Below are 25,411 nucleotides of genomic sequence, written 5' to 3' on the forward strand. Positions count from 1 at the left end.
ATCTGCGATCGGCCAACTTGGGCGATAACGTTTCTTACATCGGATTCGACCGATAAAGCCAAGAGGAGCTGGTTTGTCCCGGACAGGTGTGATTGGCGAATTGCATAGCGATAATCTGCAACACGATAAGTGTACCGTACAATGCGAAAACAAAGCCGTCCAGCTATGAGAACGGTTTTTTGGGGGGGCAAAATGCATGAAATCTAAGTTAATTACTCATCGCGACTGCAGCATCATCCGGCATGAATGATTCGTCCGTATTCAAATCACCTAAGTTCAGAGCCCAGGACCAGTCCGTACCGAAAGAATCGGTCATTCCGCTGAATCCAGTAAAACCGGTAAAGTCGAAATCTATCGAACGTGCTTCGTCAATCGCGACTTTATAACGAAAACCAAGTTCGAGGGATCGAGGTGCGGAATTGATAATTCGGAGAACTCACTGAAATCGTTATTGCTCGCTTGTCCAACATCAGGTAACGGTTCAGCCAAATCTTGTAGTTCCGGAATGAGCGATGATGTGGTTCTCAGCAGTTCATTACCGCGAATCAGAGCCGTCTCGGCCAATTCCCACTTATGTGTATTTTTGGCAGTTTTCAAGTTGTTGGACAGATCGCGAACTAGCGATATTGCGCTGACTGAGTATTGTTCGAGCGCCCTTTTGAGATTGGTCGGAGTGCTGATGTTCGCACGCTGAGTATGGAGACGAACGCAAATGCGGAGAAGAAGGCCCAAGCATGTGGAAATGAGGAAAGAGCAGTCTGTTTATGTGTCAGTCAGAGAACGATTCTTTTTGTATTCTCGTGATTGAAGAGGATGTAGTAAAAGTGCACTTACGGGGAAGCCAGAATGTATTGTAATCTAGTTCCGGGCTGAGCTCTTGAAGAAAATGAACAAATTCCTCGCAGATACTGAGGCCGATTTCTATTGCTTGAAGTTCTGCAGCTCGGATATTCTGTTGATCGTGATGTGATGTCACATATAGCCGGGCGATGAGTACACGGACTCCTAAGAAGGTCATCTGGAAGCAGCCTGCACTCAACCACATGAATCAGCTTCGTGGATCGATTCAAATAACGAAGCCGATTATACTCACGTATACCCGTTGCCAAGGGCTTATCCAGCTTGTCCTCCTCCTTCCAGATGAGGTATTCGGGTGTCCGAGCTTGAAGGGCATCCATCTTCGCGCTCAGATCCCTGAGATCATCTTGCGAGATGCCCGTCGACCTCCTTTGAGCTTCTTGCGAGTAAAACTTCTCCAACATTTCTTCGATGATCAACGCAATTTCACATTGACCTATGAAACTCGCCATAGAGCGTTCGATCTCGATATCTTCCTCTGGTCTGGAAGATGATGAGAATTCTCCCCAGTCCGTATCGTCTATCGTGGGTAATGTGACGGAGCGATTCGATTTGGTAATTAGGGATGGTCTTCCATGAACGATCGATATCCATTCGTCCAGTATGAATAATGCCCACCATACTCTCTTCCTCACTGATCGTTCCCATCGGGGCAATCGCCATCCCGAGCAGTCCAGATGCAGTCCGATCATATGAGCTATTGAGACTGATCTAGCGAGTGACATTGCGTTGACGGCGTGTGCTGAGCTTGGACGGGTGGCTAAGCTGATTATTGCCAGTTGAAGGGTACGCAAACGAGGCTGCACACCTTGCATTGAGCGGACGGGCCGAGAACTTCTTCGTGATCGAGACTCACCTGTTTGTACTCCTCATCCTCCGCTGCAACAACTTCTTTCCATACATCCTTGAAAAGGTGTTTCACTGAGCTCTCATATTCGATCGAATGCCCGATAATTCCGCAGAGCAACGCATGAGGGAGAGGATCGGCACCGAGGTTACTATTGCAAGCAGCGAGGAGTCGCATGGTGTTGATGATTGGAAAAGCGGGTAGAGATATGGTGAGGAATCTGTGGCATCATAAGAAAGTCAACTTCCCTACCATAGCAACCGGGCATTGGGAGAAGCAATTCCGCTGGTCGTAGCAGATGAGGTTAATGAACTTACTTTTGCACAAGCACTTCAGGCCATCCGGAACCTAGTATCCCACAGACCTTCTGGAATATAGTCTGACTCGCTATAGATCCCTTGCCATAGACGAACGCAGGGTTTCTAACGAAAAATACGTGTTTTCTCGGATCTTTCGATACTTGTCTAAATGCTGAAGCGTTCCTCGTTGAAGATGATGCTGTCGAGCTTGGACCCTCCGGAAGCTCAGTGAGGATTGTGAGATCTTGTATAGCTGACGAGCCCAAAAAGTGCGATTCCTCGAGATCTGTAGTTTCCAAATCAAGGGATTGATGCCATTCCTCAGTCTCATCCAGCTCTTCCTAGCACTCAGCAAGTCAGCTCCCTAGGACATGACGCAAAGGGATTGAAGCAGACACTCACGTCGATAATGTCCGTTTCGTTGAACATCGCTAAGATAGAACGACATTTGCCTTTCCTCTTGTGCGTGGGGCTAATACTTCCGAGCTGGTGTTGACCGAATATCATAAAGTGAACCGCTCATTACTTTCCCTGCTTACGGGGTAACATACCATGTTGGACCTCTCTAGTCCATGAGAGGAAGTAGTCATTCCTGGTTCATCGCCTTGAGCTGCATCCTGTACCAGAGGGTCTATCTCATCCGTATGACTCCTCTCAGTGCTATCACGAGGGCTGGACAGTCTGGTTTCTTGGCTGTCATTTATGCTGTTCCGTACCTTGGTGCGAGGTGGCATATCGAATCTGCAAGGCACATTCTGTTTCTTACAGTAATTACATGGTTGCCCCCGGACCGAGATCAAGCAGGTATGTTTTCGCTTCCTGCACGCATCGCATGGCCGGTCCTTCCTTGATCTAGGCGGGCGGAGATTGATCAGTGGACCAGTTGAGGATGCAATTTGTGGTTGGAGTGCATCTGGTAGCGTGTTACTACTGCTGCCCGATTGACCGGACATAGTGTATCGATCAAAGAGATGTGGAATCGTGATGACAGACAAATAGGTGTATGAAGGCGAGACGAAGATGAACAAGAAATGATAAATGTATCTGGTTTCCGTTATCACTGCGCGACATACTCTGCGTCGGCCCGAAAACCCTGAACATCAAATGTTGACAGGTTGGAGATAAGGACATAAACCGCCTTCGAAGACAAGATGATCATCATACTACATACATACTCCTTTACTAATTAGGACTACTGTAGTGCTAGCCCCTCCTCTTCACGAACGTCTAAAATCCTTCCGACATCAGCAAGCGATTTGACGCATACGCCATAGTTGATTCGGGGGAAAGCGCGTCTTACCTCAAGATCATCCCTGGTCGCTACCGCTAAAACCCACTTGCGCTCTACATCAGTGACTAAATGATGTTCCGATCAGCCAACTTATGGCGATCGCCAATCAGAGGATACATTTTGTAATGGGTACATACCCAAGGCAAAATCCGTTGCTGCACTGATGAAGAATTGCTCTAATTCCTCCAGGGGTGTTAAGGGGTGTATAACGGTATATGGGTGAGATTTGGACGAAAGTGGGAAATGTGTGATGCATCTTGCTGTTAATCATAAGGCAGACCGGCATGAACAGTTAGCTTGTCATTCTCGGTGGGCAGTTGATCAAGAAGCTGAATAAATTACTTACATACAGCATCGTCCTCCTTTATCGAGCCTGCTTCGAACTTCTGCTTCAATGTCGGCACATATAAATAGCCTATAGGTCTCCGGCGGTCATTGAGGATACTTTTAAGCCGGTCGTCAGTGTCAGCTAATCATCTAGATACATTAAGAGGATAGGCACCTACGGAAGTTGGTCGAATTCTCGTTCGTATGCTGCTTCTAAGGCGTGAGATATGGGTGCATCTTCCGAAAGACAGAACGCTGGTGGGAGTTGTAAATCCTGCAGATAAGACCACATCAGTCATGAAGTTCCAGACGCTTATCAGGCTATCTCTGCGTTGAGAGAGACTTCAAGGGGACTGTGTAGGGGATCGAGCTAGCGAGCGGAAGTAAGACTCACCTCCACACAGGCTCCTCTATATTTGGCTGCTAAACCGGGCTTGGTATTCGCGGTCGGTGTGGTCTCCTTATCTAACATGATGTCGGCGTGAAGGCGGAGGAGTGATTGGTGATCTAGATGAGGGAAGCTGGTTGAAACGCTCACTAGTTCTGAGGAAGAGGATGCAGATGAACTTATGAAGACCTGTGCGTACTGTTAAAATAACATGGGCGCCGGCGATCCAAGCGTCATCATCGCATATAGTAGTACCGGGTAATCACCTCACAATCTTATAACCGGATCCCATCCTGACAATCCTATTCATTCTTTTCATCTACTTCTTGTTCAAGGCTTCTACTTTCTCTCTCATCCTCTATACTTGACAAGACAAGCTCTTCAATGCTATACACGGCTCCAGAACTCAGGCCTCAATCAGTAGAATGACCGTCGCCTTCCCATCTGGTTTGCCTTCGGCGCATCGGTCCCCGTTGTCCAACTTGACCCTTAGGAGACGCCAAGCACTTATCGTCGTCCTCATCTCTGCCATCCTAGCTAGATCCGTTCCGCTCAACTCGTCATCACTATTCAGAAGATGGAAGGAGGATAGAGCTTACAAGAAGCTTGAGAGAAAGAGGAGGGAGACTGAGACGCCATTGTATGTGTCACAGATCGTCCACATGCCAATATTCGCTGACCACTGAAGTGTGAAGGAATACACCCGCGTTGGAGAAGAAGCTGGTGGATCTGGTAAGCTAGTATGGCCGCTTCTATCTGAGCACACGGCAGCTTATCACAATAAACCAATAGTATATCCTTGACCCGTCGGGTTCACGTACACTCCTTGTACCGCACCAAGGAAGGGTTTCCAAGGTCCGGATTACCCCAACTTCAAACGAGACATATGCTTCACATCTAGCTTCTTTCCCACCGCTCGACCCGAGAGAGAAGTTGGGAGTCAACAAGAAATTCTGGAAGATGTTGTTTGCTGTCCTCAAAGTCGCTTTCCCAAGGTCAGTCGTTTGCTTTCATCGTCCTAAGCATCCGCAACCGTGCTAAAACGCATGTCCATATAGCAAAACGGGCAAAGAAGCTTTCCTGCTAGTTCTACACACCTTCTTCCTGCTCTCCAGAACAATCCTGAGTGTCATGGTGGCTAGATTGGATGGAAGGATTGTCAGAGATTTGGTGAGCTGACAGACCAAAGTCATCGTCACTCCCAAGCTCATCCAAACCAACAGGTATCTGCGAATGGAGCGGGCTTTGTACGGGGACTGGGATGGTGGTTTGCCTTAGCTATACCAAGTACATATACCAATTCAATGGTGAGTGGATCTGCTGCTGTCTGTCTGATCTTAAAGTCAAGCTGATTTCTCCACCAGATTCGCTATCTTGAGCGGAAATTAGCTTTAGCATTCAGGACTAACCTTACCCGATATATTCACGATCTATACTTGTGAGCTATCATGCCCGTTGCGTAGCAGGCGATGTCCAGCTAATGGCTCGGTTTCTGCAGGAATGATAACCTGAATTACTATAAATTCGGGCTTGGTCTAGGTGTAGCTGTGCCTATTGAGCAAAAGAAAAAAGGCGAGAATGGCGGCGCAAGCGAAGCTGCCGCCGGGACTGCTGATCAGTAGGTCAAGCTATGATGATGACAAAGATGCCAGCTGTTCAGTAGGCCGTGGAAGCTGATACAAGGTTCAGATTTATTACCACCGATGTGGCACGATTCTGCGATTCGCTCGCAGCCCTATAGTAAGCTCTCTCGCGGGCATGTCTTCAAATTTTGGCTAATGGGTTGGATTAGCGGAAATATAGGCAAACCAGCTCTAGATATGCTTATCTTTACTTCGCAACTTGCCGCATCCCTTGGACCCGTGGGAACCTTCGGTCTGTTCACCAATTACGCATTTACGGCTTGGGTATTGAAGAAAGCTACTCCAGCATTTGGTCGTATGGCTGCTACAGAGGCGAGATTGGAGGGTGAGTACAGAGCTGGACTGGGCAGAATCGGACGAGACGGAGAAGAAGTCGCGTGAGTATTTGCACGCTTTTATCAATGATTTTTGCTCATCGTGGCAACCTATAGCTTCTATAACGGTGGGAAGAGAGAAAAGGGTATCCTGATGAGTGCGTATGAGAAGCTTGCGAAACACGTGCACACTACTTTCAAGGTGGGTCGATACGAGGCTATATTTCAGCGTTGTTTGGTAATGCTGATCTTCACGATATTCTAGGCGAGAATACCTTATGGGTGAGCTCAAATCATGGCTTCATACAACAAGAGCCTAGCCAAACGGACTGAAAATCATATCGCAGGATGACCGAAGACTTCACGATCAAATACTTCTGGTCCGCTTGTGGATACTGCCTGATGTCTTTACCGATCCTTTTCCCTGCTGTCGATAAAGCTGTACATAGTGGCAGGCCAAGAGAAATTCATCACGAAGTCGCTGAACGGACGGAAGGTCAGTCCAGTATATTTTGGTGTGGAATCAGCTAATCAAGCTTATATTGCAGGATACGTCTCGAATCGAAGATTGCTGCTTTCTTTGGCAGATGCAGGCGGTCGTTTGATGTACTCTGGTAAAGACCTTGCAGAGCTGTCGGGATATACCTCCAGGGTATACGCTTTGCTATCTTCGTTACATTCGCTCAACAATAATATATATCCAGAAAATCCTAGACCCGCAAGTCTTAAGGAAGATGAAGTGAGCTGTCCTACCCTTCTGTTAAGACGAAGACTTACGGTTTCGCTGCAAGCCATTCTACGACTTATCGAACGTCCATGGTCGAGTGATTTTGGGACCCAAACACCTCTTACTTCGAGGAGTACCCATAGTCGCTCCAGCTGGAGGAGCTGCAGGTGCTGAGCGAGGAGGGGAAGAATTGATCCATAGATTAGATCTGAGAGTAGAGCAGGGCGAACATACCTTGATCACTGGTCCCAAGTAAGCTGGTTGATACAATTGAAAGCCAGAATAGCTTGCTGATATAGGGGTACAGTGGAGTGGGGAAGACGTCGATCGCCAGGATAGTCGCTCAATTATGGCCGACCTGGTCTGGTCTCATGGAAAGACCGATCCATGGGGAAGGCGGGATATTCTTTTTGCCACAAAGACCGTACCTTAGCATTGGAAGTCTGCGGGACCAGTGAGTTTGGGTTTAATAAACGATCGACCAGTGGCTAACCAAAACCACACGTCTACAGAGTCATTTAGTGAGCTCTCAGCGTACTAACGTTGCTGCACCCAAAGAATCAGCTGACTCGATATTGGCTAGTCCCCATACTTACGCAGAGATGAAGTCACGCGGAAGGACCGACGCTGAATTGATGAGTATCCTTGAACATGTTCATCTGGCTTATCTCCCTTCGAGAGAAGGTGGATGGGAGACTAGAAAAGAGTGGAAAGATGTTCTATCGTTAGTCAGCTATTTCCATCTTAAAATGACTCAGCTGACATCGTGTTCTAAACAGTGGTGGCGAGAAACAGAGAGTAAGTGCCCATTGTATACCATAAGTTGACAGTGATGCTCATGTACCTTCATACTCCTAGATGGGTATGGCTAGACTATTGTGAGTCTGCTCCTTGGTACACATAAAAACTTTCAAAAGTAGACTGATATGCCCGCTTGTCAGCTATCATCGACCGACATATGCCATTCTCGACGAATGCACATCGGCTGTATCAAGTGACGTCGAAGGGTTGATGTATGAGCATGCCAAAAATCTAGGTATCACTCTGGTAACCATATCGTAAGTCACAGTCATCGTTATCCTGGCAAGCATTCATTCCTGAAAGGTCCCGGCGCCCGCACACTGTCTTTTCCTCCAGTGACACTCGCTTAAAGATGGGCTGCACGCTAATCCTACCAGATAGTCATCGGCCTTCTCTGCTAAAATACCACAATCGTCACCTTCGTCTAGGCGATCCTACATCACACACCTACCCACCTACTCCAAGTCGAACACCCGTAGGATCCACTACGAACTTATCTGGCTTGACGCCTCAGACGCCCTCGACACCCTTAGCAGCTCACGGATGGCAATTGACCACGTTGCACTCAACGAGTGCCGAGGAGAAGTTGGAGTTGAATCATGAGATCGAAGAAATTGAGAGACAGCTGAATGAGGTGAAACAATGGGAGGCTAGACTCGAAGTCATCGGGCGCGAACTGAGAGGCGAGGCTGGAGTTAAGGCTTGATTGGTGTAAGTATTGCTTCACATTGCAGCGGGCTGGAGATTTTGTTATATCTGTTATGATGTCGTGCTGTCTGTAACAGTCTGTGAGAGGAAAGTGTCTTAGATATATCTACATAAATGTTCGAGTTGTACGCCTTTATGCAAGTTTGTGTTGTGCGTCAGCTTTGTACGTTGTTTTGCCCAGTGCGAATTATCGAATTTACAGATATTGAGCTAGTATGAAATGAAATATACATATTCATCATTCTTCGATCTACAGTATAATATGTCTTGTCCCTGAGCGACTGGTTGTCGACAGATATAAGTATGATGATTATGTGAGAAACTGGCACCCCTTCCAAAGGGCGACTGTCCATCCAAGTGACGCATAATCCCGTTCTTATTTTAACGCAAACGCAAATGCAAATGCAAAAGCAAAGGCAACTCCTACTTTTTATCGCTCTATCTATCCCTGATAAGTCATCTCATCCCTATCATCAGCCGTCAATCTTCCCCATTCAAGACACAATCTGTAGACGTAGACTAGATCAGGCGAAGCATCAACGTCAGCTTCATTCAGTGTCCTCAGTCCATCGATGATCATGCAAGCGGGAGAGAGGAAAATGCGAAGGATACTCCGACATCGGGTGGCGCATTCGTCATGAAAAACGATGCGATGTAAAGTGATGTTATACTACGACTCACTCTCCATATCGATCTTCCTGCCTACAGTGAACATCCAATCTCTGCCTGCTTTAGCGATCTTCCTCAATTCGGCATCACCATCTAATCGCCGGGTCGTGAGTCCCGGAGCTTGGAATGCGCCGCGCGTAGCGTTGGACGCGTCGAGCATGGCTTCGGAGGGACCGGAGAAGAAGGCGTGGACGTTGTATAGTTCTTGATATAGTTGCGAGATTGGGATATAGTGTAGCCTTGCATGGTGCGATCATCAGCTTTCGATACTCTTTTACAAAATGACATATAGCTGTGTATGATTCAAGGGATGGGATAGGATGAAATGACGATAAATGTATACTCACCAAGGTTGTAGCCATTCTGACATGAATTCAGTGTAGACAGTGGATTTCAACACGGCACTCTCGGATTTCAACTGATCACGAAAGCGGTTAATTCCACATGATCAGCTACGAATCAACCTCACATTCGCGATGGATGCGGTGTCAGGGAAAGAGGTTGGGTATAATGACTAGAAAAAGCATTGCTCTACTCACCAACGCAAACAATCGAGCGGAATAACCCATACCGTCCACATCGATCAAGTACTTGTGTCTCCAATTCTCACCGAGCGGCACGGCATCTGCGAATCGGTGGTCTTTTCTCATACCATCACATCCACCTGGGTATTGGGTGCATCCTACGGCCTTGGTGAACGCTACATCCATCATATCTTCGTTGAGCTGTCCAATGGGTACTTGAGCAGAAACGAAATTGTTGGTTCCTGGGGGATCGGCGAAGACGACTGTCTTGTTGACGTCAGAAGTATCGGATGTCATCTTGATGAATCTGTGTTGGGCGATAGACAGCCTCAGCATCAGCACACTTTTCACGTCCGTGTCAGGAACACGGGAACAATATCCAAATAAGGGAGGGGTGGGTTGACTTGAAGATGCTGACTTGAGAATCCGAACTCACCGATGTCGTTGGTATTGAGCTAAGAAACCAGGAGGACTCGATCCACCACCAGTAGTCGCGCCCCTCCAGAAGATGTCATCGCTCTTCTCTTCCCAGGGCGTCTCCATATCGTCCACATCCTTAATAACCATATTGACAGGGTCCCAGCCGTACGTATACCTCTTCGTCGACGAGAAGTAGTAGTGCGACGGAATAAGTATATCCGAGTACCCCACACCTTTCGCAGGGGAGAACATGGGGTATAAAGCATGGATAGTTCGCCAATCGGAGAAGAAATGTCCCTGGTTGTAATGAGCCCAAGGATGAGCGCAGAAATCGAATTTGTCGTCAACGTCATCAGGGAACTGGAAATCTTCAGATAATACATCGGAAGTTATTCCTGCGTCGGCCAATCTGGAGATGGGCGCTTGACCTTCTTTCAAGTGTGATCGAAGGGAACCGAATAGACGCCTAGCCTGAGAAGAGGGTTCGCAGGTTCGTCGATAGGCTTCCCAAACGTTGCCGTCGCCTCGCCAGTCGGGGATGAATTCACCACCCAAGACGTGCTCGATGCCCTCTGCGGGGGAAACACAGAGAGAAGATATTGATGATCAGCTCCAAATAGCATTCATTTTCACTCATAACCCGAGACGATCGGTTGGAAGGGGGATCCGGTGAAGCATCTCGGTCAATGGTGTGGACCGGAGCCCGATGGATGTGGACGTGACATTCCGAGAATGACGATAACACAGGCTGAATGGTTGATGGAAGATGGAAGTACACGACACTCACTCGAACTGTCCGCCGTCAAATTACTAAACAGGTTCTCTTCCCACGGGACCAAGATCCGTCCTTCTGCCTTTTCATTAATCGGGAAATCCATATCCGGGAGTTTATCTTGGAATTTCTCCAACATGACTCTGAACCCCTTTGCTCTAGCTCCTACTTCACTATCATCGAATCCCTTTGAAACATCTATCGTCCTCGTGTGTCCATTCTCAATTCTCACTAGATCTACCGACGGCAGGAACCCCACTTGGATACACCTTCTCCTCAATTCTTCTCCGGTGAACAGCCAGAAGGGTTTAAGATCTCTAATAAGCTGATCGTATTCATCGATGATGATTGAGTTGTGTTTCTTGGCAAATTTATACCACTCGTCGAACCCTTTAGGCGGTCCCATCCCATACCGCCTCTTATACTCCTCCACAGCCTCTGACAGCGATTTCGACTGTTTGCGGATCTTGGTATCGTATTCCTCCCGCGCATCAGCCATGAGTTTCGGTATAGGATGGTGGATCGGTGGTCGGGGAGCCTTGGCTTTGGCTCGCAGGAATTTGGACCGGATGACAGAGGAAGAAGCGGTCGTCCATCGCTGAGTATGAGCGAGGAGCTTGTTGGACCCGGGAAAGAGGAAATGAAGGAGGAATAAGAGGGAGAAGACGACGCCGGCGAGTGCGAGGACTCGGTTGCGCGATGCTATGCCTTGAGGGATCGGCATGCTGGGCTGTGATGTCCTGTCGATGCTTGACCAGTCGAAAAGACGCAACAAGTCAAGTCAAGAGAAGATATCTGTTTGATGGTGGGAATAGATACAACTCGCGCGGAAAGCAGAAAGGTTGAATTGGGTCGACGCGTAAATTACCGCTTTCGGAAATCACTAGAGGCAACCATCATAAAGCATCACTGTGGCATGAAACCGAATTACAACAACATCTAAATACTCATGAGATACTTTACTCGTACAAACAACAGCATATTGCGGGTGACGAAGGTGGACACGACCGTGATATCTCAACAGAACCTCAGTCATAAGTTCTCATCAATCACCCAGACCCTCAAACATGTGACGATCTCGGTCCATTAACCTCTTAATCCTCGCTTTCTCATCTGATCCCAGAGAAAACCTGGATGGTTTCTTGTCCGTACTGCTTGACTGCCTAATCCGACCAGGAACCACAGTTGATGGTGGCACTTCTCTCTTGACTTGAACTTCCACAGCAGTCGACCTCTCAACCTTGACCTGCGCGATTGTAGAAGCCTCCGGTGCCGACATATCACTTTCATCCTTCACATATAACCCCTTTCTTCTCTTCCTAGGCGATTCCTCATCGGTTGAATAATCTTCCACACGTTTCGCAACTGGGCCAATATGCCCATATGAGACGCTCATTCCGATCGTTTCCAACAGCTCCTCCGGTTTCATGGCTGGCATACCGCTCAATCGGAAAATCTGGTCTCCCGACATAGCCGACCGTCTTGAACTCTGCCGTGCGGCTTTGCTGTTCTCCTGCAATCTCGTCGCAGGCGACTGTGAGGTGTTCGCTGTGTCGTGCTTCATCTTCGCCAATCCTTCCAGATGTTCTCTGCCAAACTTGGTTTCGAAATACTGATCCCGTTCTCTGACCATGATTTCATAGGCTTCGTCCGCAACGCAATCTCGCATGAAATCGGGTAAGAGGTAATAATCCATGCCCTTGAGTGCTGGAGTGACGGTATTTGGCGAGACTGCTTTGGGCTTGAAAAGCTTCACCAGACTTTGCAATTCCGGTAAAGGGGAATGTCGAGCAAGGGGGAGATTCTTATGGGTAAGCCGTCAGCCGCCAGTCTACGGGGATTTATAACCTGAACGTACCATATTGTACGGCCATGGCCCTTCTCCCAAAGCGGCTTTGCCTAAACTATCGAGAAACGCTGAATGCTCCATCGACCACGAAGCGTCTTTGACTTCCACCATATTCACACTGACTATGCGCTTGTCCAGATTGTAGACTGGCTGTCTGTTGCCCTTCTGAAACCTTCGACAGTTAACGCATTTGTGATATCGCTCGCAGGCGTGGAAACGGGTGATCGTTGGTTCAGTAGTCGTACAAAGAAGGAGATATGGATTCGTCTTTATAGCGGAGTAAATTGATCTCTTATACCGGTCGACATGAACCTGAGAGATGAGGAGCGACCAATGAGCTCTTTTGTGGACGCGCTGCATTGGAAAGCTTACTGGTTGATCAAAATACCTGGCTACAGCTTCGATAATAAATTCCCAGCTACTCAAAGCATATGTTAGCTGGAACTTATCGTACATTGTGTGTAGTACAGCTTACCCAAAGCACCAAGTATCAAGGAAGAAAATCGTATCTTCAGGGAAAAGGCTCATTTGCTCAACTAGATCTTGCAATATAGGCTCCTGAGTGATAAGAGTCAGCTGGTTCCTGGTAAAAGCACGAGAACTATCCGTTGAAACTCACTCGATCAGGCATATCACCAGTGCCCAAGCTGAATGTAGCCGTCAGCTGTGGGCCTGAGTGCCTCGAGGATCTGCTAGCTCACATTGCTCCTGTATCCAAGTATATCCTATCCAACACTCTTCGCCCTCCTCCTCCACTTTTTGAACCCGAATAAGTGGATATCGGACTCAAGAACGGTTGAAGCGCAGGCTCCCGCCGCAGGGTTTGTAAGAAGAGCTTATCCGCCCGTACATCACCGGTGTGAAGTACTGCTTTGGTAGGCGAAGTGATCAGAAACCTGAGGTTCAGCAAGTAAGCTCTAAAACGGTCGCACGTCAATGCTATATACTTAAATCACTTACATCGTTGAGCCTGGACAGTGATTTGCGTCTAGCAGGGTGATCGTGACTGTTCGAGGCTTGCCGTCGTGATAGCCTATTTGAAAGTCTTTCGGATGTCCATAAGGTACCGCTTCCTAGTAAAGGTACCAGCAGATCCACTCCGTGTCAGTTGCGTAGAGGAGGATTTAGTTGGGCGTTGACGGGTGATAATGACCACTTGTAAGGAGAAAGACTGCTCAGCTTACTATACGGTCTACAACTTTCTCATCTTTCCCCTTGCCCGTTGTCCTTCTCCGTAGAACTGGATACTTGAGTCTTTTGATCTCCTTCGTTCCTTCCTCGAGATGTCCTCGGTCTACCTCCGCTTCAAGAGCTAGCAACATGCGCTTAGTGTCAGGCGAACAAATGATCTTGCCCGTGAATGAATCGCTAAGACCGAGCAGATGGTCGGAGTGTACATGAGTCAGGAGGAAGAGCTGTGCATTTGGTGCGGGTGTAAGAGGTAATGGATGGGTCGAGCATGTTGGTGGCGAAGGAAGGAGGGTCGATGTTGAGGGAAGAAAGCAGTCAACGCGGATCGTTGGGAATTCCAGTAAGTGGCCATCTGCATGAGGGTGTAAGCTATCTCCAAATGACAATGGATTCCAGCTTACTGTATATGCCTGCCATTGCAGCTGTTCAATGATTTCGCTATGATCCGCTTGGCAGGTGAGAAGGAGAGAAGAGACAGGTGATGGCACTGATGTAATGTTCTCGGTTGACTGGACGTGCATAGTGGAGGTGATTTAGGGTGGTGGTTGACTGGACTTTTAGTCTTTACAGTATGTATTTGTTCGCGTGACCCATATAGTTGCTTTGGCTTGTGCCTGTGATCTCGACACATGGTTAAATTGCCCTGAGCTGAGTCCAGGTCTGACGACGCGACGTCACTTGTGCCATTTTACTTTTCACCGCCCACTGTGACCACCACAACCTTGATTTTGTGGGTAATCATCGTCATCATCACAAACCTACATCTCCAGTCTCTTACACAGCCGCCCCGACTGTGACAGATTATCCGCTGAACAGTCCTATCCTTTCGTTCGTGTATATCAGCTTGATCCACACCTCGAGCACAGCACATACGTAGGTAAGAGAAGAAACCATCGATGCCGAGCATCTTATCAAGGTTCAAGCGATCTCCTTCAACTTCTTCAACTACTTCCGAGACCGATCTCCTCGCTGACCCTCACGAAGGCCGACCCGGCTCCAGCTCCAAGAATCGTAGAATATCAAGCGTCTCTGCGTCCTCGTACAACCTCTCTGAAGGTGAAGAAGGAGATACACTCGGCGCAAATAGCGATTCGCCTAGACCAGGTAAAGGAGGTTCCTTGTTCGTCGAAAATTTCGACAACACCAACAATAACAAGACCTCGACTGGTGGATCACCTATCAAAAGACAGATCACACCTAGTCCAAGGAATAAACCTTCTCCTCTAAGCTTGCCTATACCGCCTGCATCCAACTCGAAATCCCCTCAACCCCTGGGCACGCCGAAATTAGTCTTGACGGAAGAAGGATCGAATTCGCCCCGAAGTTTCAGTAGCTCCCCAGTGGTCACTAGTCCTACTTCGTATAACAAGGCCAATAGACCTAATCTAGGATTAGGCTTGACGGATACCTCTCGAGTAAGTCTTTGCCGTTTCTCTGCCCTCGGGGACCAGAATTTCGATATCTCAACCTGGGATACAATCGCTCATCCTTCACATCTCATAGGGAATCTCCGAGGACGAATTAGAGACCCCTACAGCATACGACAATTCCTTCCAATCGAGTATCTCCAAAATGTCCTTGCCCGTTGCTGCAGATTCACCAAACAGGAACAGATCAGGCTCTGTCATTTCCTCCAATGGCGGAGGCCGCTCACGAAGAGGCTCGATCTTATCCAAACACACCAACAAAGATCTAATTTCTCCGCCTTTATCCCCCAACGCGCTGCAACCTATCGACTCAAGACAGACCTCAGGAAGCAAGAAGTCGTCTAGGAAGAAGAAGCGGACGAAGAGCATCAACTCGACGTCGGGTCAAAGTGGTATTGCAGCTGCATTAGCTAAAGGCGGTCTACATCTACCCGGTACAAGTAACGGTCAAGTCACGCCTGAAGATATCCTCAATTCGCTGAAAACCAAGAAACGATCACTCCAGAAAAGAAGTCCATTTTTGACTACTTCCAAGGATAATCATGACGCGCATTACCTCGACGGACAGGAATACGAAGGGGAAGACGGTGCAGGATTCGATGATGACTTTGACGAGGACGACGATTCTGATAGTGACCTGGACGATGATTTGCCGGTCACGGGATTCGCGGTTGCGAGTAATCGAAGAAATGCAGACTTTCATGCTCTTTTCCCCTCGATCGATGAAGGCGATTATCTAATTGAAGGTGAGTATTGTGCATCACCCTCCTGTCGTTACTCCTCTTCGATGTAACTTTATGTGTGACAAACAGCTGATGAACTGTTCAGATTACGGCTGTGCATTATCAAAGGATATCTTGCTTCAGGGAAGACTATACGTGTCGGAAAATCATTTATGCTTTCATGCCAATATCCTTGGCTGGGTGACCGATGTGAGCTTCGCTTGGACCGACATAGTAGGATATTGCGCTGATGCATGACATAGGTCGTGGTGGCGTTTGCGGATATCAGGACAATCGAGAAGAAGATGACTGCTCTGGTCATCCCTAACGCTATTCAAGTATCAACTGGAAACGCCAAGGTATGTTCAGACGCCTTCGCGTCAAATGGAACTGAGTAAAGCTGATAATTCGTCCCCAGTACACGTTCGCATCGCTGATAGCGAGAGACTCGACATATGACGTTATGATGAATATCTGGAGACTTTGCAATCCCAACGCAGTGATGTCGAGTGTGTCCCTCGGCGGCACGAATATGCTAGGATCGCGACCAGGCTCAGTGGTAGGCGATGAAGCTGAAGGTCCGGCAACAGCAGGTACCGGTGGTGCTGGTGGTAGTAAAGGACATGCGCCGACACAGTGTGCTTGTGGGAAGGATGGCAAGCACTACAACGAAATTGCCTTGGACACTACGTTCCATTCGACCCCCGAGAAGATATACGAGTTGATGTTCAACAGTGGATGGTTTAAAAATTTCTTGAGTGAAAGTCAGAAGTTGAGAGGTGAGTCTGCGACGTCTAATTATGATCTAGAGAGTTGATGCGCCGTGGGCTAATGATCTTGGTGTGTGACAGATATCGAGTGTTCCGAATGGAGACCCATCTCACCCGATAACCCTCTCTTGACCCGCTCGACATCATATATCAAACCCCTCAATGGTTCAATCGGGCCGAAACAAACCAAATGCCATATCACAGACGACCACGATCACCTAAACTTCGACGACTACATATCTCTCATTACAACCACTAGAACCCCTGACGTACCTTCCGGAGGAGTCTTCAGCGTCAAGACCCGTACATGCCTCATGTGGGCCGGGAAAAATTCGACAAACGTGGTAGTCACAACTACGGTTGAATGGACCGGGAAGAGTTGGGTGAAAGGAATCATCGAAAAATCAGCCATCGAGGGACAGAAACAATATCATGATGACCTAGAATCAGGTATGAGGCAGTATATCAAGGACCATCCTGGAGAATTTGCCGGAGCTGGAGGCGCGGATGAGGACGAAGAAGACGAAGCTGGTTTAGCTGAAGGGGAGAAGGCACAACTGGAAGATAAGTCGGAAGCTCAGGCTTACGCGGACCAGACTCGTAAACAACGTAAAGAGGAAGATATGGGCCTGTTGCAATACAGCTTCGACACGCTTATCTCGGGCTTGAAATCGATCGCAAGTGGTATCAAAGGGATAGCCGAGGGTCTGAATGATCTGTTGATGGATACGCCGTTCAAGATTCAGAATCTGATGGGTGTGATCATTGTCTTGCTGGTGATTAGCAATATATATACTTATTTGAGTATTGATAAATCGGCGAGTAAGGAAAGGCGGTACAAAAAGCTAGGAACGGGTGCGATGAATGCAGGACGAGCAGGAGGTGGAGGTGGAATTGGGAAGGAAGATATGAGGAGGATTGAGGAGGTTGATGATGTTTTTGAAAGAGCGATTAAGCGGATTATACTAGATCGTCAGGAAATAGGACCTGCGGGAACGGAAAAGCTGAGTCCGAAGGAGGAGATCAAAGAGTTGATGAGGAGTTTGGATCGGATTGAAAGCAGAGTCAGCAGGTTGAGGGATAGTATAGCGAAGATTGAAGTGGATGGGACACAGCAGGGGAAGTTGAATGGTCTGGATTAGAACAGGTAAGACGGTGAAGTGGAAGTGGAAGTGGATGCGGGATTGTGAGGTGATGTTCTGCTTATTCGGATAGGGGAAGTGCATTGTAAATACTACTACTATATTGTTGATATGCTTTGATATGATCGGATCGACTGGCGGGCTCGTTGGAGGAATACACAGATGCTTACATACATATATACGAATACTTATGATACGACGATGCATGATGCATGAAGGATATGCAATTGGACAACACCATATTGACACTGACAAACAGCACAACGACAGTTAAGATCACTAGTACCATCTAATTCAGGTACGGAACCGGTTGATCGGCTAGTTTAGTAAAGTATGCGTCATCAATCGAATCGAACGAAATTCATCCTCCGTGTACGAGTAACTTCTGACTTGTTTCCTGTCCTCTATGAGCATCTGGGCTCTGCATCGTTCGATACCGACTTACAACCTCTGTCCATCACGTCTGGTAGTCAGACAGGCTCAACCTGAATCCCTTTTCAATAGGTGCTTGGTGTGAAGTGAAAGATGATCACCCTAACTATTGTGGGTATCTTCCCTGTCAAATTTCTTCTCGGAACTCGGAACAACTTGTTATCACTGACGACGTTAACGACGATCGTAGGTCCGACATGGTGAATCTACCGGTGAGTCCATATCGCCCCAAGTCGTCGATGATAAGAAAAAGACCCCCGCTCGGACTGAATAACTTGTGATGCGTTGTTTCCCGGTAGATAATCTGAAACCTCTATGGGCAGGATGGTCGGACGCCCCTCTTTCTGTGCATGGTGAGTCAACGAATCAACAGTATTTGTCTTCTCCAGATCCAGATCCAGATCTAGATCCAGATCCAGATATTCTACCTTGGTAGCAGCACACGGAAGTCCGGAGGCTGATTTTACGATATTGGATAGGTATGAATGTGAGTACTGATTATGAGTACTGTCCATATGTTCTACACCGTATCTATCTAAGTCAAATCAGGTCAAGTCAAGCCAAACAAAGCAAGCCAATTAAGTCAATCCTTTGAACACCGAATCCCTAGATTGTGGGCTGTGATTATCTCATGAGGCGGTCTCACAGCTGACTGAAGCTCAAATATGATGATTCGGTAGCAAGCCAAAGCTTTAGGAGAATCGTTCAAGACTACTAAGATTCATCATATATTCGCTTCCGATCTCTTGCGAGCCAACTGGACCGTAAGTCGGCTTGACTTCGGGTCGTTCCCATATACTGACTCCGATATGGAAACGGTCCTGTATATGTTTCTAGGCTCAGCAGATACATAGGAATCAACCTGAACCGAAATGTCAATTGATATCGTCGGATCTGCTGAGAGAACAGAACTTCGGGGATGGTGAGTCTGCTGCTTCTCTTCAACTCGGTACCGCCTGTTATGTTGGATCTATCTTTCGCTTTCGCGGACACAGACAGCAAAATTGATTCTGGTGCAATTCTTCTAGCCGAGCGTAAACCGTTCGGAGAAAAAGGTGGATGGCAAAGGAAGCCTGGAAGATCATTCAAATTTGAGAATGGAGAAAGTCCGAATGACGTTCGAGATCGAGCGAATCAGGCGTAAGTGTCAAATACTCGGACATCATTTAGTCCTTCGAGTCCTTCGAATTGAAATCAGGCTCAGCCACCCGGAGTGGGTTCTCTGCACTTGTGCTGATTAACCTGTGTGCTTATGATGTTGCAGTATCAAGCGGTTCATCGAGCCGATCTTAGCGGAATGTCACGAAGCACCTGCCCAAAATCGTCATGTCGTAGTGGTTGCTCATGGAATTTTCAATGCCGAGTTTCTTGGAGCGTTGTTAGCTAGGAGGCGGGATCATAAACCCCTAGAATGGGGGTATAAGGGTGAGTCATTCATAGTGTCTTCGTCTTTGTGTTCCACCTTTTCCCTTGATCGCATGTGACCTTGCTAATTATCATGCTCGTTTCTCACACAGGAATGACAAATGTGAGTCAAGCGATCTCTCGGTCGACTCTCGTTACGGCCCGTGACACTCGAGGCTCCAGAAAAGAGGTAGAAACGGGAGATTTGCTCATCTTCCTCAACCACATCAACACTGAGCCAGTGAATCATGTCAAGCTGACGCAAGGTTCCTCACGCAGACGGGATGGACCAGAGCAGAGATAGGCTACATAGACGAATTCTCCCGCGCTCCAACTCCAGCTAATATATCCACCGACCCGTCGGGACCAGTCTCGCCTTCTTCGTCGCCTGCCTCCCCGCCTCCGTTGGAAGAGGACGACGACTTGTTACCTGGCTTGACGATGCGGATACTCTGTACCGACGTGACGAAGCATCTCGAAGGTGTGCATCGCCAAAAGGGAGGGATCGGCTCGACGGGGTTCGACGATAAACAGGGAGATATTAGGAAGTTCTTCGGTGGTGGCGGTGGTGGTGATAAAACATAGCTCGATGGATTCTTGGTAGCTCGCCTGATCCACTTTTAGTGGAGACAAACCATGGATATTTAACAACATACAATGCAGTTGCTTCTTATGTGATCTGTGGATTGAGCGGGGTTTAAGATAATGCGGGAGTATCATGTCTCCAAAGGACACTACTGTTACAACATGTAATTTTATTAAAGTCGAATCATCGTCAAATGCAAGCGCGACTGAAGGAAGAACAAGTCTAATAGTCTATATCTTCCTCGCCTTGTAAAAGCGCCTCTAACCTCCGTTCTTGCAAATCACGCTTCATCATCAAAATGACCTCTTCCAGCCCGTCGCCATCTAAGATATTCTGTAGACCAGTGATGGTGAATCCGAATCGGTGGTCTGTTAGTCGGTCCTGTATATTTTGAGGTAGGTAACAAAGTCAGCGGTCAGCGGTCATCGATTAGCGCGGATATTGATTCGTTTTTCTGATGACCAATACCATATCGTGATATTTTGGTCGTAGTGGTTAGGAGTGGGAGAGTGATTGAGTGGAGTGATGAAAGCTCGAAAATAAAGCAAGTCAAATCAAATCAAATCACCTGATTGAAATTGTACGTCCTGATCTTATCGCTCCTATCTGCACCTTTGACTTGATCCCTCCTACTCGCACGGCGCGCTTCGACTTCTTCGTTGTGCTTCTTCTCGCTTAGCCTGGCTCGGAGGATGTCCCATGCCCATGCTCGGTTCTACAATAGGAAATAGTCAGCGATCGACGATCGCTCGGTCAGCTCTTTCTCCTAATGCCCATTCGATATACTGAGAATTGCGTGCGGCAAGATGAGAATTGTGGAATGTGCTAAGCAACGTACCTGGTGTTGAGATCTTGAATCTTGCATCGAGACCGTAATTCCCGTTGGGATGTGGGTGAGACGAACAGCAGATTCAGTTCGATTGACATGTTGTCCGCCTGCGCCTCGGGCACGCATCACGTCGATCTTGACGTCTTTCGGATCTACCAAAGGGGATTCCTCCGTGTCGGGATATATAGGCAGGACCTAGAGCGCAGTTGTCAGTCTCTGACTTCGCCTTGGGATTGTGACGTCGATGTAGACGTTCCCAGTGGTGGAAGTAGTAAGAGACAGTGGAGAAATGCGTGATCGAGGCACAATATCAGAGACAGTGCACTCACCACAACAGCTACCGTGCTCGTATGAATCCGGCCCATAGTCTCATTAACCGGTATTCTCTGGACTCTATGAACGCCTTTTTCCCACTGCATCAAACCGAAGATTTCCTGTCCGTCTCCGTCTTCCCCTCCTCCTCCTCCTGAATATGGGGAAGGAGTAAACTTCATCGTGAGTTCCCTTAGACCTCCACCCCCTTTTCCGCCGCTCCCCTCGACTCGGCTGATCTCCTCGACCTTCCACCCTCTAGTCTCGGCGAAACGTATATACATCCTGGCGATGTCCTCGGTGCAGAGAGCAGATTCCAACCCGCCGACACCGGCGTTTAGGGAGATCATACATGGTAACAGCGCAGTAGCGGGGATGGGTAATAATAATTTGGGAAGGTCTTCGGTGAGTAATGAGTCGAGGTCTTCGCATAGTGAGGTGTGTTCGGATATGAACATTTCTTGAAGGGTTGGGTCTGGGTCGGATAGTTCAGGTTGAAGAGCTATTATTGACTGTTATGGCAGAACAGAATGAGTCAGTCGCCATGTATCCATATTAAATTCGGTCATTTCGAGCGACAACGACGACAATCAAGGAGGATGACTCACCTTCCGCACTTCCACATACTTGTCCCATAGCTGAGCTAATGGACCTAGCTCTCGCTGTAACTTGGCTCGGGCAATCTGACCTTGAACATCCGTCGCATCCATTTCCTAGGCATCGCAAATTTATAGCATCAGGCCACCATCGCCATTGGCCATGCACCGGAGACTCTGCGATAGATTGGTGCATACCTGTTGTACAGTCGTCCTGTACACTTCCACCCGAGCTCGAGCACTTTCGATCAACTTCGCTTGCCTCTCTTCAGTTTCGGTACACCATGCAACTTCTACTTCAGGTGTCTCGGCTTCAGCGACTTGTTGAGCTGCCGCACTTGCGTATGTTCTCCTTCGACCCGGGACAGGTCCCTTCAAGCCTTTGAGTACATGGGAGGGAACGGTCGTAATGCTTCTGCTTCGAACGTTGGTGGGGATTGGTACAGCCGATATCGAAGGGGCAAATTTCGAGCATCCGCATGAACAAGATGCAGTACTAGTACTGGGTCTAGAAGATGGACGTCGAGCAGGTCTGCTTGCAGCCCGATGTATGGTCTGAGCTATTGATCTGAGTCTCGGTGGGGCAGACATCTTTCTACGGTTTATCTGATCAGGTTCAGCTGTCTCTGCACAGGAGAGCCTTTCTAACGATGCTTTCCAGAGTAAGCAAATTGAGCGAAACCTGCAACGAATTCTGGCTTTTCGTCGGAAATCTCGAAATAAGTCATCCGAAATCTCAGTCACGTGACGACAGCCTGATTTAAGGAGTCTGCGCACAAGTACACCGACAACATTCTCTGAGCGATCTCTTCACAAGGTGCGATGCAGGTCCTGGCCGACCATGAGGCGGTGGTGTGCTTGTCGAATTCCTATTCCGATATCTGGTGACCAATCGAAAAGCACTTCTGTCCATCGAGATGCTCCGAATTCCACTACAGTTCAAGCTCGTCGAGCGGATGAGATCATCTGATGGTACCTGGGTCAATTATATTGTCATATGAGATCATCAACCATCAAAACAGTTGAACAGCCAAGCACGAGGTAGCATCGTGCTCAAGTACAGGTCACCCTTGATGCTTGATCTTTTGCTTGTTACCTACACCCCAGAAACAGGAAACCTTTGCGGACGGTACGAGGTATGATGTCGTGTTTGTGTTGACGCTCTGAGGAACAAGGGATGTAATTCGTTTCAAGAGGAAACAGGCGATAATGACGTCGAAGCTGATTATATCATTATATCGCCAGCTAACCATGACCCAATGAACGTTATCTAGCATTGATGACAACGTATAAACCGACAATACTTTTTGCAACTTGACCTTAGCTGACCTGATCTACCTCAAGTCCAAAATTCGACAACCCACCGATCCCGATTCCTGCAAGTCGCCATGATATCCTCTCTTGCCATCTTCGCTCTCTCCCTTTTGGCTCTTGTGGATGCTCGACCATCTAGCTCGACAGCGTACTTTGACGGACTCCGAACCTCGCTCATCGATAATGGATTATCAGGCCTGTGGAACGCTATAGCAGTGGCAAACTCGACAGACTCGGGTCCTGATCTTCTCAGCAAGTTGTACTACAATGACAAATTCACCATCTATGCGCCTAACAACGCTGTAAGTATCCGACTATCATCCATCACTTCATCGCTCCGTGTTCTCGGCTAGTACCAATCGGTAGCCATGTGAGCTGACGTTATATCCAACTCGGATAGGCATGGCAAGCAAGCGAATTGAGTCAACCCCCTGCGAATGATGATCTGGTATCACTGCTTTCTTACCATGTGAGTCTCGAGTCCCACGTATATCACTATCATCCACTATAGCGTTGAATCCACCATGAGCTATCCCGTACAATTCCATTTCCGGCGATGAAGGGGTCAGCCGAAGCTGATTCCTCATGGTCAGATCGTCCAAGCTACCCTCAACTCATCTACGGACATCGCACCGATTAGACACCACACAATAGCTTTCACCGAGCTGCGATCACCTACAGTCGATTTCCCAGGCGATCAGACCCAGGTCATCGTGCTTGAGACGGCCGTGAACGCTACTACAGGACAAGACGTCAACGATGGGAGTGTGTTAGTCAGAGGGGATAATTGGAATGCAACTTCTGCAGGAGACCAATTCACCTATGAGAATCTGTACATACAACCTATCGATAAGGTGAGTCGAGCTCACATGCCCCCTCATTACACTACATCGAGTACCACAGAAAAGCTGACGAGATGCTTTGTCCGTCATGACAGATCTTAGCTGTAGTGAGTCGACCGAGTCCATCCACACTGCCCTAATTATTTGATGTGCTACCAAAACTGTGTGTCAATATCAACTGATGATTTATGCCGTATGTTTCGGAGTTATAGCCTTCCCCACTGCTGAAAACCCTGTCCCAATCAGGCCTGGCAATATCCGCGAACTTAGGTGCCACGTCAGCTATATCCGCCATTTCTTCTGCCAATCTGAACGATACGTTATATCAACAATGTCACGGATGCACCTTCTTCATTCCAGTCAACAACGCTTTCGAGAACGCTACTCAGACCGGCAACTACACAGGCTTAGACGATGGTAGTAAGAGGAATGTCATCCTTAATCATGTGAGTGAACCCGTTTCCAGGGATGTTTTCGATACCCTTCAAATTTCTTCCTCTGGAAGAGATAGTATGAACATAGATCGATGAGCTGATAATCTTCTCGCGTAAAGGTGCTGAATGGTTCAGTGGTATACTCGCCCGAGCTCACGGGCGGAAGCGCGTTCGTCACAGCCGCGGGAATGCCATTGATCTTCCTGACCGACGAACAAGGCAAGAAATTCGTTTCTGTAGGTCAGTATCGAGCAACCATCTTGAGAAGCGATATCCCCGTCTCGAATGGTGTGGTACATGTAAGTCAGCAGCATGCCCATTTGGCGATACAGTGCTCAATGATTATTAGAATTGTCGAATCGATAACGATGCTCTCACCTCGCAGCTCATCGATACCCTCATGGTTGTTTCTCAGAACAATCATCAACGAGCAGATGACGCGTGAGCCACTTGACATACATGTAGTAGTCCCAGAACATCCAACCTCGAGTGACCTTGTGTGTACGCTCTTGACGTGCTGATTCGCGTGTTTGACCACGTTCTGCAGGGCAAGCTCAGCAGCTTCAGCCGCTGATTCGAGGACTACAACGACCAACGTCATCGGTATCGGAGGTACAGCTGCCCCTGCTACATCGACTACCAGCACCGCCACGACATCAGCAGCCACTGGTTCGCAAACTGGTAGTTCCGCTTTCTCAACAAGGAGAATCGACATAGAGGGCGTCGTAAAAGTGTCGGTTATATCCATGATTCTCGGTGGCATGTGGTTGTAGATGCATAACTACATTCACCGTGGTCCTTGGCGACTGTGTGCCCTTCCATTCAGCAGGTAAAGGATCGCAGTGGATGGTATATGCTTCGCCCGGTTTTATACAAGTTCAATACGATACACGGGGTTTTGGTGGTGATGATAATGGTCATGATATTTCCGTATAATTGATATGCCGAATGAAGCAATTCAAAAGAGAAATCC

At 48.0% G+C, this 25,411-nt stretch overlaps 9 protein-coding genes across 9 annotated transcripts; 4 read left to right on the top strand and 5 right to left on the bottom strand.

The window, feature by feature from the left end:
• Positions 1-208: 208 nt before the first annotated feature.
• On the bottom strand, positions 209-2,738 carry I303_100734 (uncharacterized protein; the record flags this gene model as incomplete). The annotated part of the gene is made up of 8 exons (XM_018404107.1): positions 209-351; positions 441-758; positions 835-1,029; positions 1,094-1,658; positions 1,715-1,925; positions 2,023-2,345; positions 2,407-2,490; positions 2,556-2,738. The coding sequence occupies 8 exons, from the start codon at positions 2,736-2,738 to the stop codon at positions 209-211; spliced, it is 2,022 nt and encodes a 673-aa protein (XP_018266761.1).
• A 469-nt stretch (positions 2,739-3,207) lies between these two features.
• I303_100735 (uncharacterized protein) lies at positions 3,208-4,094 on the bottom strand (the record flags this gene model as incomplete). Its single annotated transcript, XM_018404108.1, has 6 exons — positions 3,208-3,231; positions 3,305-3,360; positions 3,433-3,555; positions 3,642-3,739; positions 3,802-3,896; positions 4,017-4,094. 6 exons carry the CDS (start codon positions 4,092-4,094, stop codon positions 3,208-3,210), a joined length of 474 nt encoding a protein of 157 aa, XP_018266762.1.
• A 341-nt stretch (positions 4,095-4,435) lies between these two features.
• I303_100736 (uncharacterized protein) lies at positions 4,436-8,201 on the top strand (the record flags this gene model as incomplete). Its single annotated transcript, XM_065968190.1, has 20 exons — positions 4,436-4,650; positions 4,706-4,742; positions 4,803-5,005; positions 5,069-5,180; positions 5,234-5,317; positions 5,375-5,448; positions 5,509-5,628; positions 5,700-5,750; positions 5,803-6,030; positions 6,085-6,169; positions 6,233-6,249; positions 6,315-6,463; positions 6,516-6,706; positions 6,759-6,946; positions 7,002-7,148; positions 7,278-7,418; positions 7,474-7,492; positions 7,553-7,572; positions 7,636-7,752; positions 7,877-8,201. The coding sequence occupies 20 exons, from the start codon at positions 4,436-4,438 to the stop codon at positions 8,199-8,201; spliced, it is 2,523 nt and encodes an 840-aa protein (XP_065824262.1).
• Positions 8,202-8,645: 444 nt separating this feature from the next.
• I303_100737 (uncharacterized protein) lies at positions 8,646-11,312 on the bottom strand (the record flags this gene model as incomplete). Its single annotated transcript, XM_018404110.1, has 6 exons — positions 8,646-8,722; positions 8,885-9,111; positions 9,220-9,290; positions 9,412-9,703; positions 9,833-10,388; positions 10,604-11,312. The coding sequence occupies 6 exons, from the start codon at positions 11,310-11,312 to the stop codon at positions 8,646-8,648; spliced, it is 1,932 nt and encodes a 643-aa protein (XP_018266764.1).
• A 321-nt stretch (positions 11,313-11,633) lies between these two features.
• Positions 11,634-14,045, bottom strand: I303_100738 (uncharacterized protein; the record flags this gene model as incomplete). Its single annotated transcript, XM_018404111.1, has 9 exons — positions 11,634-12,392; positions 12,447-12,749; positions 12,810-12,855; positions 12,913-12,995; positions 13,057-13,084; positions 13,139-13,333; positions 13,398-13,510; positions 13,622-13,980; positions 14,030-14,045. 9 exons carry the CDS (start codon positions 14,043-14,045, stop codon positions 11,634-11,636), a joined length of 1,902 nt encoding a protein of 633 aa, XP_018266765.1.
• Positions 14,046-14,524: 479 nt separating this feature from the next.
• I303_100739 (uncharacterized protein) lies at positions 14,525-17,689 on the top strand (the record flags this gene model as incomplete). Its single annotated transcript, XM_018404112.1, has 6 exons — positions 14,525-15,043; positions 15,132-15,801; positions 15,884-15,987; positions 16,041-16,136; positions 16,196-16,556; positions 16,629-17,689. The coding sequence occupies 6 exons, from the start codon at positions 14,525-14,527 to the stop codon at positions 17,687-17,689; spliced, it is 2,811 nt and encodes a 936-aa protein (XP_018266766.1).
• A 525-nt stretch (positions 17,690-18,214) lies between these two features.
• I303_100740 (uncharacterized protein) lies at positions 18,215-20,110 on the top strand (the record flags this gene model as incomplete). Its single annotated transcript, XM_018404113.1, has 10 exons — positions 18,215-18,232; positions 18,312-18,333; positions 18,421-18,474; positions 18,601-18,608; positions 18,802-18,885; positions 18,959-19,043; positions 19,150-19,261; positions 19,386-19,546; positions 19,639-19,649; positions 19,805-20,110. 10 exons carry the CDS (start codon positions 18,215-18,217, stop codon positions 20,108-20,110), a joined length of 861 nt encoding a protein of 286 aa, XP_018266767.1.
• Positions 20,111-20,333: 223 nt separating this feature from the next.
• On the bottom strand, positions 20,334-22,439 carry I303_100741 (uncharacterized protein; the record flags this gene model as incomplete). The annotated part of the gene is made up of 6 exons (XM_018404114.1): positions 20,334-20,492; positions 20,680-20,826; positions 20,950-21,135; positions 21,270-21,764; positions 21,861-21,965; positions 22,047-22,439. The coding sequence occupies 6 exons, from the start codon at positions 22,437-22,439 to the stop codon at positions 20,334-20,336; spliced, it is 1,485 nt and encodes a 494-aa protein (XP_018266768.1).
• A 797-nt stretch (positions 22,440-23,236) lies between these two features.
• On the top strand, positions 23,237-25,211 carry I303_100742 (uncharacterized protein; the record flags this gene model as incomplete). The annotated part of the gene is made up of 7 exons (XM_065968191.1): positions 23,237-23,464; positions 23,563-23,631; positions 23,756-24,016; positions 24,217-24,450; positions 24,558-24,737; positions 24,824-24,879; positions 24,986-25,211. The coding sequence occupies 7 exons, from the start codon at positions 23,237-23,239 to the stop codon at positions 25,209-25,211; spliced, it is 1,254 nt and encodes a 417-aa protein (XP_065824263.1).
• Between the last annotated feature and the right edge of the window lie 200 nt (positions 25,212-25,411).

The sequence above is a fragment of the Kwoniella dejecticola genome, chromosome 1, assembly GCF_000512565.2.
Source record: "Kwoniella dejecticola CBS 10117 chromosome 1, complete sequence".
NCBI lineage: Eukaryota > Fungi > Basidiomycota > Tremellomycetes > Tremellales > Cryptococcaceae > Kwoniella > Kwoniella dejecticola.